At 30.9% G+C, this 13,541-nt stretch overlaps 1 protein-coding gene across 5 annotated transcripts in view; it reads left to right on the top strand.

Annotated features, from left to right (window-relative positions):
- Positions 1 to 977: 977 nt before the first annotated feature.
- Positions 978 to 13,541, top strand: part of LOC103574415 (uncharacterized) — a 140,543-nt gene continuing 127,979 nt past the window's right edge. For 2 of the 5 annotated variants that reach the window (XM_053740727.1, XM_053740730.1), the window contains exons 1-3: positions 978 to 1,213; positions 1,402 to 1,753; positions 11,936 to 12,091. Coding sequence is in view for 1 of the 5 variants with exons in the window: in XM_053740731.1 (XP_053596706.1) it covers positions 1,747 to 1,753 (7 nt within the window). In the remaining 4 variants the exon portion in view is untranslated. Of the gene's footprint in view, positions 1,754 to 11,935; positions 12,092 to 13,541 lie in introns of all 5 variants that reach the window. The other 3 variants (XM_053740729.1, XM_053740731.1, XM_053740728.1) reach the window with 2 other exon arrangements.

The following is a 13,541-nucleotide window of genomic DNA, read 5'->3' as shown; positions in this document are numbered from 1 at the left end:
ATTCAAAATTAACCCGCACAATAACTAAATTAATTATTTTAACAAATTAATTTAATGACGACACTGAGACGCGACGATATGAGGAAGCGGGAGACTAACTAACCCACAATGCATTGGAAGACGCCGCTGCGCGCACGCGCCGAGTTCTGTCTGTACTGCGCAAGTCATGCCAACCGTCTCTTCAACTGCGATAAATGTGAACGTAGCGGATATAAGACAAATTTTAAATTACGCGGAAGAATTTAAAATTTAATTTTTCAAGTAAATTAAATAAATGTTTGTAAATTAAATAAAATAATTGAATTATTTAGAAAAATCCATTGATTAGTTAATTTTTAATTCAAAATAAAAAATAAAAAACAAAATTTATTGAAAAAATTTTTTAAATTTGCTCACTCCTCCCGCCATTTTTATTCTCCGCTACGAGTGCTCAAGCAGCATCAACACACAAATAATTTAATTTAATATATAAAAACTCTTTAAAAAAATTAAACTGATACAAATAATTAATCACTACACTATCATTATCACTTGATAAAATTATTTATAATAAAACTAACGCATTTAAATATTTTTATCCGTGTATTAAAATTCCGACAATGAACATGGCGCAAATTAACATGAGAACGACGCGGACACTGATTTTAATTTATTTAAAAACTTACACTGACTGTCACACACAACTCACTATTACCAAACACTTGTTATTAAATAAAGAATAAAATAAATGTAACGATAAATTTATATAATTGACTCGCACAATAATTAAATTAATTATTTTAACAAATTAATTTAATGACGACACTGAGACGCGACGATTTGAGGAAGCGGGAGACTGACTAACCCACAATGCATTGAGAGACGCCGCTGCGCGCACGCGCCGAGTTCTGTCTGTACTGCGCAAGTCATACTACCAGTTCTTGAACTGCGCAGTACTTTGTGTCTAGTCTCAGTTTACCTCCATTACAGTGCTTGGGCCTTGTCTAGCTCGTAAATAAATTTAAATAAACTGTTTTTACGTTTAAAATAATCGGAACTCGTGTCTCTAGATATTTTACGTCTAACAACGAATAGTTTGTGATAATAATTTAATCGGTACTTGAAAAATAAATAGCAAAAAAAACATTTAAATAAATCGTTGAATCTTTGCCATAGTCGAGTTACTGGCGTCCGTTGTCGTGCGTTCAATTATTTAAGCATCCATGACTCTGAAGTTAGCCGTCTTATAATTTTTTGATTTTTTTTTAAACGACGAATTATAAAAAAAAAAAAAATATTTGAAAAAATTGCACCTGTAGTCTTAAAAATTTCCTACATGTGCATTTTTTTATTTTTTATTTTTTTGTAATTTATCAGTCGGAAAAAAAAATTGAAAAATTTTTGTGTGTCTGTTAATATCAGGATAATAAACATCCGTGAAAAAAACTTTTATTAATTAAAGTTTAAATATCTTAGTGTATAAAAATTATCAGTGAGTGTTTGTGGACAGTTTTCGATTTTTTTATCAGTGATTAGTGCAAAAATATTTGTTTTTTTTTTCACGTCATTTTTGCCGCCATTTTAAAAAATTTTTTCGTGTGATTTTTTTTTTTTTTAATTATAAATTGTTTCATAAGTGATTAATATAATTAATGTCAGTGTTCAGTTTGTGTAAATAATTGAAATCATCGTGTTTTATTATAAATAATTGATTAATTATTTTAATTGCGTTTCCGGGTTGAGCTTCAATAAATTCATCACGAAGCCATGAACTGTGAGTTATATTTTTTAAATAATTATTTATTGACTTTTTATGACTAGAAATTATTAATTACTATTTAATTGGTGCTGAAATTTTAAAACCTAATTTTTTATGTATAAATTAATATATTTTTAATATTAAATGATTTATTTAAATAATTATTACATTTGAATTTAATATGCAATTATTTTGAAAGTACATTCGGTATCAACTTTAATTATTGAAAAAATTTCGGAAACGGTTCAACTGTTGGTAAAAATAATGAGCGTAAATGTAGCAGACATATGAAAATTTTTTAATTACATACAAAAAATTAAATAATTAAAATAATAAAATTTAAAAAAATGCATACACTGAGTTTTGAATTGTCTAAACATGTATTTTTTTATTTTTATTTCATAAACATTTTAATTTATTAATTAAAATTTTTTATAATTTTCAGATGTCTTCTAACTTTACTATCATGTAAAAATAATCAATGAAATTTATAACAATTTGGAACAAAAATTCTAATTTTAATGATACTGACGTTAGCTGACGTCTAATAATTTTTGGAATTAATTCCATAAATAAATTATAAAAAAAAATATTTTAAAAAATTGCACCTACAGTTTTTTTAATTTTCTACATGTGCAATTTTTTTTTTTTTTTTTTTTTTTTTTTTGTAATTGATTCGATAAAAAAAAATCCGAAAATTGTTAATTGTCTTCTCACTTCAGGACAATTAATTTTATGATCCTGGAATTTACGGACAAGTAGTGATTTTCAGTTTTTTTTTTTACAAATCAATTACAAAAAAAAAAAAAAAAAAAAAAAAATATGCACATGTAGAAAATTTAAAAAACTATAAGTGCAATTTTTTCAAATATGTTTGCTTTCATAATTTATTGTTTAAAAAAAATCAAAAAATTATTAGACGTCAGCTAACTTCAATGCCATCTAATTTTCCTGTTTCATTACAAAGTAAAAATTTATAAAAAGAAAATTGTAAATTTTGAGATGTAAGTCGATATATAGATAAGAAAAATTAGATCTCGTTCCAGCTAAATAATTTTGTTTCCGAGTCAATATTGAATCTCGCAACAGCACTCGTTATTATTTAACAAGAAATTTTGTTTGTTATTTTATGTTCATAGAGGAGATTTTTTAGTTTGTTTTACGATAGGTTGTATCTGATGGTCCGTAATCCAGCCAAAGTAGCCGAGAAAATAAAGAACGTGAACGTGAGTGAGGTCAATAACCTCGACTCTGCGCTGCTAGGATTTTCGTTGAGATAGAGATAGAGACAGTCTAACCCTGATCTCAGGCAATATTAAAACTCGAGTTGGGTTTTCTTACGGACGTACACACAAACTGCACGACGTACATATAAACGTCCTCGGGCTATACGTGTTTTAAAAAAATAAATAATAATGATGATGAAAATAAAAATAATAATAAAAATAAAGATAAAGATAAAAATAATGTAAAAAGGGTATCCGAGTTTCGACAATACGAGACTTGGCGACAGAAACGAGAATATTAATCGTAGCTACCCCGAGGTCGTTGTATACCCGACGGCAGCTTTATGTTCCCTACACAAACTACACTATGGATCTGTACTGTGGAGCTGTGTAGAGCTTAAAGAGCACTGGCATCAGTATTCGTGGGTTCCTAATCGAGAGACAGCTACTAATGAGACCAAAAACATCACCACCCCAAGCGACATTAAATCCCTATCCCTATATATATAAATATATATTGTAGGCGAAACGGGTAATGATCGTGTCTGTAAAAGAAAAAGACACTTTGGATATCATTTTCATCAAAAATTTTTACTTGCTTGTATAAATATATTTGACTTATTGTTTCACAACATACATAAATCCTCATATACTCAAGCATGCATTGAGTACTGGAGTCCAAAATATATAAAAAAAAATCGAACTAGGAAAATATTTAATTGGGACGTTGAAATAAAAATATTGATATTCATTTCAATACCCCTTGGAAAATAAATTTTTACGAGGGCTCAGTTTATGACAGCTGTAAAAAACAGTCAATGGATTTTAGTTGGAGATAAATACTATGTACTGAGCAAATGATAGTAAATAATTTTTTCCAGTAGGCTATCTAGCAGTAATTTAACCTCAGGATATTTTTAAAACTACCGCTGAATCATTGCGAGGGTTAAAAATTTTTTATCCAGTCGTCGTTGGTCAGGATTTTTTTCTCAAACAATTTTTTTTCTTTCTTGATTGAACTGACTCTGCTTTAGACGACTCAAAAAACCAATTCATGCAGTAGAAATAGTTTTTCTAGAATAATTCGCCATCAGAGGGTCAAATTGCTATAAAAAGTATGTCAGTTTTTAGTCTCAGTGCTCGAGACTGCGCTAGAATAATTTCGATCGATTAATTTGCTAAAGAGATCTCAGCTAAATTCCCTGTTCCAAATAAATAAATACTTAGATGTAGTCCGTGCGTCCATTCGCAAGTTTGTGGCTATTCCATCACCCAAAGTGCAATTTATTGACTCGATTCTTAGCTTCAGGTTATCATAGAACATAATTTTATAAAATATCTTTCTTATCCTGGTTTAATTACAAAAAATAATTACTTATGTATTTTTTTTTTAGTAAACACTATTTATTCAAAACATTAAACTATTTTATTCTCAATTAATTTATTAAATTAATAAATAAAATTAACTTTTCGTTCCCTCACAAATTTGCATTGCGATTAATTAAAATTTAATTTATTTTCACAACTTGTTTAGTTTTTTTAAAAAATACTAATGCAGATACAAAAGTACACACGACTGGATTAAATAAAAAAAAAATAAAAAATAGTAAAAAAAGAGAAGAAAAAGTCGGCTAAGTAGTAAGTAGTAAGCAGAGAGCGTAATGCCAGAACTGCAGTGGTATTTTTCTTATACAAAGTACAAGAAAGTACGGATTAAAAATAATTTACGAGTAATGTAAACTCCAGTAAAGACTTTTTACATGATAACGAGCCTTGATCTTATAACGATATTTATTTAAACTTAATTACTATTTTATTTTTCTCCCGAGTTTAATTAACGGAGAAGATAAAATTGTTTTTTTTACTTTTTCTTAATAATAATTTTGCGGTGAAAACGTCAACGCAAAGTTTTCATGGAACACAAATGAAATATATATATATATATATATATATTGAGGGCATTGAAAGGGGATGAGGTGAGGCGATAACACTCACTCGAGCATATCCAAGAGTCGGTTACGAGTTGTTGGGACAATGTTGCCAACAAAATGTGTGTTGCAGGGTGACATTTGCTACGTGTTATATATGTTTCATGCTGAGTATGAGTGTTCTGTGTTAAATGTTTTAGTATGCCCACACCTACTTTCACGAATGCTGTGGGCATGTATATATATAGTTGTATTGAGTTGGTCGAAAGCTCGTTAGCGTCTGCACACATAACACTCAGCAGGTAAACAACAGATCATTCAATCCTCGATTTACATAGCCTCTCGAAGAAGCTTTAAGCAAAATACTATTGTATAGATTCATGTATGTGCTCCAGAGAATAGTATTGAGTCTATAACTGGTCGTTAACAGTTCAAAATCACTGGATATATAGATATTGTCGACCATCTACTCCAGAGAGCTTTCGGTACTAACGTTGTAATTATAATTGAATAATTATAGTTCGCTATATTTGAATAATTACTAATTTATGTGGGTTAAGGTGATGGATATAGAAGCTGGAAAAGTAATATAAATTAATGATAATTAAAAATATGTTAATATGAAAGATAAGCTGAATAATTATAGGATCAATTTTTGATCATTATTAAAGTTATAAATATTCAAAACGCTGTAACTTTGGTTGGAGTTGTCAGATCGGAATAAAAAAAAATTGATTTTGAAGCTAGAGGTGTGTAGTTTTTGAAGAGATGGTGAAAGAAGTGATGATAACATTTGTAGGTAGTTATTTCTGAGAAAGAGTGTTCAGAGATTCTTTGGAAAATTTTTTAAACTTCGGGCGGCATCTTTTTGCTGATCCATAGCTTCGATGAGGAATTTTCCACAATAAAATAACCAAGAGGATCTTAAAGTAGAGATTTAAAGCTATAATACGGTTTTTTTTTTTTTTCTTTCATTTTTGTAAAAGAGTTTTTACTTAAGTTACATCTTTTTGAATCTGTCAAGTTTAATAACGAAACTTTAAAAACTGAAAGGATGTCTTTGAAGAATTTTATCAAGTAATTATATTAACTTGTACATTTAATAAACTCATTAAATTAGATTGTCAATAAAGAGGATAAGTTTTGAATTTATATTATCCGAGCAAAGTCTTTGTGTAGATAAAAAAAAGTAAAAAAGTAGACAAGGGAAAAAATGTTAAAATCCAGATTGTCTGAGTTTTATGAATGAGCGCCCCCTAGAGAAATATAGCACAGCGAAGGTAAACGGATCCAACCGATAAAATAATCCACGTTGAAAACTTGTAAAAGATTTACGACAGTGGTTTTAGGCCATAGATGTGTACAGTATCTCGTTGATGCTTCGAGTTGACAACTTTATTCTATCGACGCTTCTATTCCGGTAGAGTAAGAGGGTCTCGGTTCCCATTTGACGCTCTAGTTCTTTCTGCGCTATTTTCCGAGACATGATTTTCTTCTCTCATCATTTCACTTCCCTCAATATCTACCATACACACACACACACACACACACACACGTATATATATTTTATATATACAACAGTGTGTCGTATATTCGCAACTCGTACCAATTTCTCGGCGTCTTTATCTGCAAAATCATTCCCAAGTGTCCTTGTACCCGGTAAAACGATCCGCTGAGACTGCGCCCACGTTATCTAGGACATTCTTTTGATAGAAAATTGACAAGACGACAGAGGACAAGGAGCCTCTAAATAAATCATTAAACTGTTTCAACTTTACTGTCTTATCTTTTACAACTCTTGTATCGTATAAATTGATGGATAATATATATATGTGTCTATACTATATATAGGTAATACTTTTTTCCCTCCCTTTATTTTTCCTCTTCACAGTAGGTATTTATAACCTATCGATTAATCGCAAAACGCACACATGGATGAAAAATAAATAACTCGATCGCTTGAAAAATAAAAACCATTCTGCTAATTAATTACGTTCTTCAATTAAAAACGAACTGTGTATTAAAATATCCATTGTTTGTAATGAATAAACAAGTGATAAAAAATAACAAAGAATTCGATATAGAATCTTGTTTTTTTTACTTTTTTTTTTGAGTACGACTCGCAAGCAATTCAATTTTACGCTTTTTTGTGAAGCAAAAAAAAGTAGAAAATATGAGGATTCTTTAAGGTTGTATGCCGCCAAAACTTATTTCGTGGGAAATAATAAAGTCCTACGTATGCATAACAAATCGGCTTTTGCGTCAGAATACGAAAACTCTAAAGCCTTGAGATTTGTCGGCTTAACAACAAAATAGTTGCTATTTTCGTTATTATATATAGATGTAGATATATTTATATAGGGAAAGGCCACGTAGACTTTACAAATAGACATAAAAATATTTATAACTTAAATAAATTTTTGTCAAATAGAAATGTAAAAAAAGTTAAGTGTCGATAATTGTAACGGTTGCCTTATTTGCAGCGCGATGAATAAAATTGTGGTATTCATTGAGTGTGTGAAAGAGTCAATACTAAAAAAAATTTCACAGGGCAATAGTATAGAGATAATACCATAGAAAGTAGCAATTAAATTTTTTGACGCCCAATTTATCGCATCGTCGATTCTACTGCGCGGCTGCACTAGTACAGATGAGAGCCAATAAAATTCCGGGAATTCGGCTGGAGGTAATACCTCTCAAAAGTAATTTTACGCGAGCTTGCAACCATCCACTAAAAAAAAATGCTACTAGAGTTGCCCGTTATTTTAAATTTAAAGTCTAATATTTTAGCCTCATAGTGAAATAATTAACGTTAAGTTATTGCTTCTCTGAGAAGGTTGGTTTGAAAATTTTTGACTCTAGAAAACTTAATTTAATTTAATTTAACAATTTTTATAAAAATTAAAAATCACTATCATGATATTTATATTGGTAAACTTGAATGATGCACATTTTGTTTATTTTGTTCTTTTGAGTCGAGTCATATTTAAAATATGTAAAAAATATTATAAACCCAAAAATAGGTGGAGCTACTTTTGGATCAATAAAGTACTAATTAATTTTATTAACCAATTAAATTCTAATAATTATGATATGCGTTTGATATATACAAAAATATTTATCGTCTCGTTATACAATCTATTAGAAGAAAATCAATAATTGCTTTCACTAGAATACACAATTCTATAATACAACGCTAGATTAGAGATTTGAATTAATCGTTTGAGTCTAATTGTATCTCTGTACATGAAACTATTATAAGGGAACCCTGGGAAATTTTTTTTTTTTAGGTCATCGTATCCCGAAGTTTTATTTTATCAAATTTCAAAATACGAATTTTTTCCTTACTCAAAATTTTAGGCGCAGGATCTGAGGTAGAAAATTTTTTCTGATAACAAATAAATATTTTTTAATTAAAAAATTTTTTTCTATAAAATGTTATTCTATTTTTCAAGTAGAATTAATTAAAAATTTTTTTATTCTTTCTTTTCTTTTTTTTTAAAGCTTAATTATTTATTATATTCACACATACGAATAATAACAGCATTAATTGATAATCCACAGCATGCAAAGTAAAACAAATAGAATAAAAATAATAAATGATGTTTACCACAAAGCCGGAATTCGTATGTTTGAATTACCAGTAGCACGATTAACTCAATTGTTGAATAAATTTGAAATGAATAATGAGTAACGAGTGATGATCAAATTACAGTACAACTGCACAGACTGCTGAGTGCCATCAAAATTTGTTTACGTTTGTGTATGAAAAGAAACTTTATATCCCGTATTTATATTGAAAAATGTTTGATATCCGAAGAATGACGTACCGATGTGGAATGCTCGAGAAAGCGATTGAAAGTTGGATAATAAAAGTAGTCAAGTGGGGTGAAAAATCCCCGGCACGAATCGTGGAAAGAGGATAAATTTTCTCTTGGGTATTAAAAATTTTGAAAAAACTTCCGAGCAGCATTAAAGTAGACAGTTACAAGTAGTTTTCCATTATCGACACGTACAACAAACATAAAAGCACTTGACAACTGTGATTTTAAACATTATCGCAAAATCCGATCGATTGTTATTCCCAACTATTTTTATTTTTTACTGCCGTCGATTCAACTGCGTCATCGCTTTTTCTCTACAAAACTGTTTATGTTTTAGAACACGCGTAATAAAAAATCGCTAGGCTGTAATAATTATATACATTACACTTACACCCTTTAATTAATTAAAATTATATGCAAGCGGATGTTAATATTTTTTAAAATTAATTTTGACTTTGTGTCCACGAAATTAAATATTTAAATGTAGACAAATATAAATGGAAGCTGTAGAGTCAAAATAAAGCTAAGTGCCGAAGCATCTGTCCGTTAGCCTGAGGTTAGCGGTTCGATTTCTCCTCTGGGTTTTTACAAATTAAATTAAACCCACTTATTTTAAATCCATTATAAGCGACTGTTGACCACTTTGTCCTAACAAACATCGCTTAAATAATTTAGTGTACGAGAGATTGTACATAGAACATGACTTAAATGAATTATTAGTTGGCTTTAAAATAATAAATATACAAAAATTGAGATATAAAGATAAATATCAACACTTTGCATGTCATGAAACAACCAGGGGTAAAAAATATTTTCATCCACCGCAATCACTACAAACTACTGGGCATGACAGAGCACAAATCCACTTATTTCTCATCTCTCGGATCTAATAAACTCAAGCTCCGCATTACTCTATTTTAAATATAAAAATAAAAACCAGAAAAATATAACTGAATAAGAAGTAGAAGATGTTATTGATTGAAATGTCAGTTGCAGGTATGGAAATTGAGTAAAATTTTCATTAAAAATTTTATTTGCCTTCCTACATAAAAAGTTATGATAATAATAATGATAATAGCAATAACAATAACAATAGAAAATGATATGCATATGAAAAAAAATTCGGGTGATCGATTCAGCGTTGATTGCAGTCTCCAAAGCGTAACTGTGAATATTTATCGGTACGAGACTATTGTCACGTCCCTCGTCGATGCAAAACGTGTTTCAGCGAACACGCCAAGTGTAAGAGAGGGAAAGAGAGGAAGAGAGGGAGCTTTTGAGTGACAAGAGATGAATCCAACAGGGGGAAAAGAGATAGAGAACTGGAGAAAACCCGAGCCGAGACACGTACGAGGGTTAGAAGCTCATTTGGGAGCCAAAGGAGGACAAGGGATTGCTAAATGAGGGGAGTGAGTTTGAGTGGTGAAGTTCGAACTCGTAGGTAGAGGTTTTGTTCCTATCCAGCATTGTGACAACTTAAACAATACTGCGTCTACACGCGGCGCAGTATAATACTGTGTGGAAAACTGGTGACAATACAGTATAGTAGTGCGTTTAGCGCTTGTGTACTGAGAGAGGAGTGAAGCGGGAAAAGGTCTTGGGCCTTTCTAGTGGTCCTCGACAGAATTTCACTATTTCTCTCACTGTCTCATCTCGCAGTAGCTGTCGTTGTCGTCTCGACCTCAGTCTCCGAGCCCTCCTTCGCCCTCGCAAAACACTTGGCGGCTTTGTTCTGCCTTTACTTTGCAACACACTCGCTCCAAAGAGGAGAGACCTATCCAACCGGATAAGAGTGGAAACGAACGCATAGACACACTCACATGCACTGGGCACTACTACTCTGAAGATTGTTGCCCGCCAAGAGCTTTATTATAAATACTCATACACTCATAAGTTGACATGAAATTCTTTATGGTTACACGAATACAAAATGCATAATAATTACTCTCTATTCTTGTGTTTTAAATACTTATTCTAAACAATGAAACTTTTATTTTTAACGTTTGAAAAAAATTATTTATTTTTTACGAAAATTTTTCGGAAGGAAACTCAAAGCCTTTTATCATTATTTTAATAATCTATTTATGATCATAATTTTTTATCATAAATAAATTTATAAAAATTTTTCTCATTTTTACTTCATTAAAATTTTAAATTCATACTTAGGAAAAAATAATTAATATCTAAATTTTTTTTTATGTTACAAAAAAATCTCAAATTTTCAATTAACAGAGATCCGAAAAAAAAATATGAAAATTAATACGTCGCGGTTAGAAAAAATATTAAAATTTATTTGCTCATTTTACCTTACATTCTTAATGCTCCAATCGAGCCTCAATGAATAATTCCCTATTCCAGTTAATGTCGTAAAAAAAATTCCCGTACTTTTTGTAGTCGAGTATCTTTTCCGGAGTATAAGTAAATGATACGGTCAGACGTAATGCGATTTATATCAGTAACAGGTTATTTGAATAAATGATTACTCGCGTGCGAATAATTTCGACAGCACAACTAGAATCAAAAGCTCAGAGAGTGTAAGTACGAGTATAAGCACAAGTATAATACACTTATTAGTATAATGAAGATGTCTGACACAAAGCGAGAGTTTGTCGAATATAATTTAAAAGTGTAATTATGGATGTCAGAATAGTGTTGAAGATGGCTCGGTGGCGTGTGCGAAGCTTGCAGCATTGAACCACTGTATCAAATCTAGGCTCGTGCATCAACCCTATCATTTCCGGTCGGCAGTTCCCGAATACACGTCTACTAACTTTACCACCCACCGCCTCTATCCAGTCTCTGTTATTATCTCGCCCTCTCTCTTCCTCCTTATCCCTCTTACTCGCACCCTCACTCTATGCATGTTTTGCACGAGTTTCCTATAGTCGTTTTAACGCAAACTCTTTACCAAGTTTGCGCCCCTTTGCTCTTACCTTTGCTTAACCACTTTACCTTATCCAATAATCGTCATGTCAAACTCGATTAAAAATATTTTTTACTATTTTTATCGCCTAAAAATTTCCCTACACTTTTTATCTCCCTGTATTCTGTCAAGAGCTCGAATTTTCATTACAATATAAATATTCACAAAAACTTAACCCTTGTAAATAATTAAAAAAAAAATTTAATAAATAAAATACGGTCATTTATATTTATGCCTTTTTTACGTGGAGGTATTCTCAGCTGAGCCTTGTAACTTTTTTTTTTTTCTTATTCCAGGAACGAAACTTTTTAAAACCCGTACAATTTTGTCCCGGGAGTAAGGTAGAGAAAAGTCACGTGTCGTGATTAGTGGGACTGAATTTTAAGAAAATTGTAAGGGAGAAATGAAAAAGTATGAGGGTAATGAGTAAGTCGGCGACAAACTCTATTAAGGTGAGTATAAAAAGTAAAATATATATTTAAATTAATAACTTTTATAATTATGGATTATGCTCTTAAAAAGTGAGCTGTGAGTTGTAGTTTGTGAGTAGGATCTAGTAAATCTTGTCGAAATTATTCCGTAATGTTTTATTGGAGATAAAAAAAAAAATGCTTGAAATATTAGCATTCACGTGATGAAGAAATTATGGCGATTGAACGGCGATAATGGCCCATTCAATGAATCATGACCCAATAGATATATATAATATGTTGGGTTGATGTATTTGTATGTAATAATATTCGGTTCGGACGTACGTAGCTTGTATGTGACAGCCATTCATACTCGGAAGCGTATTTGCGTTCTCGGGTCTGTAAATTCTATACTTGGTGATCCATTGTCACGATTTAGCGATAGGATAAATGGGAGGATGATTAAAAAGAGGAATTAAAAAAAGGAAGTAATTAGCAAGTTTATTATTATAATTGCGAGCAACAAGTAAAAGGCTGAGAATAAAAAATGAGGGAAAAATTTAATTTATGCTAATGCTCTCAAGGGAACTTGGTGAGATATTTAAAAATTTAATAGGATTTTTATTTTTTCAACCAAGTTAAATATCAAAACGCCCATTGACGTTTCATTCTTTTAAATTTATTTATAAACAAAGATTACGGAGTTTAAAAATTTATTTATAGTCAAATGTAAAGGAAAAGTAGTCGTCATAATTTAAAATCCAAGAATTAAAATCCCTTTGGAATGAAAATCACAGAAACTTCACGAGGCCAGAGGCTAGACAGATAGCGTACATATCTAGAACTCAAATCATTCCTGCAGACTCCCTTTGTGTTCAAAAGATTACTTTTTCTGATTAAGCCGGTTGCGATCAATAAATAACAAGGTCAAATACCCAACCAGAAAATAAGATTTACATAATAAACTTTTCTCCAAACACGAGTTTTCCGAGCTTCCGCTGTCCCACTAAAACAAAATCCACTCAAGCCACAATAAATAACCCAATTTACCAATCACACTCATCATGATAAAATGTCTCAAATAACCGAGACCCAAATTACCAAGTAAACACAATAATCACCCACAATGATCAGCAGAAAATAAAATCGTCGCGTGTTTATATAGCTTTTGGGCATTCTTTAGTCTCGTTTCACGTTTATAATATATAAACCTCAATCTAACATCGACAACATATTAACAAATAATAATAATAGCAGTAATAGTGGTAGTAATTACAAGGTGGAAAAAGCTCTCACCCATTTGATCTAATAGAAATCACTTGAATGCATGAACCATTCGCATTAGCGTTTATACATGATGAATAGCTGTAATTTCGTGGGCGAGAGATCACGTAGTCACGGTAAATTTTGTAGAAACCGTGACCGCACACAAGTACGATCACCATATTTTCTCTCTCTCAAGCTATGCACACATAAACACTACACCGAAAAC

Source organism: Microplitis demolitor, chromosome 7 (assembly GCF_026212275.2).
Source record: "Microplitis demolitor isolate Queensland-Clemson2020A chromosome 7, iyMicDemo2.1a, whole genome shotgun sequence".
Taxonomy (NCBI): Eukaryota; Metazoa; Arthropoda; class Insecta; order Hymenoptera; family Braconidae; genus Microplitis; species Microplitis demolitor.
This window is presented reverse-complemented; position numbering and strand designations above follow the sequence as displayed.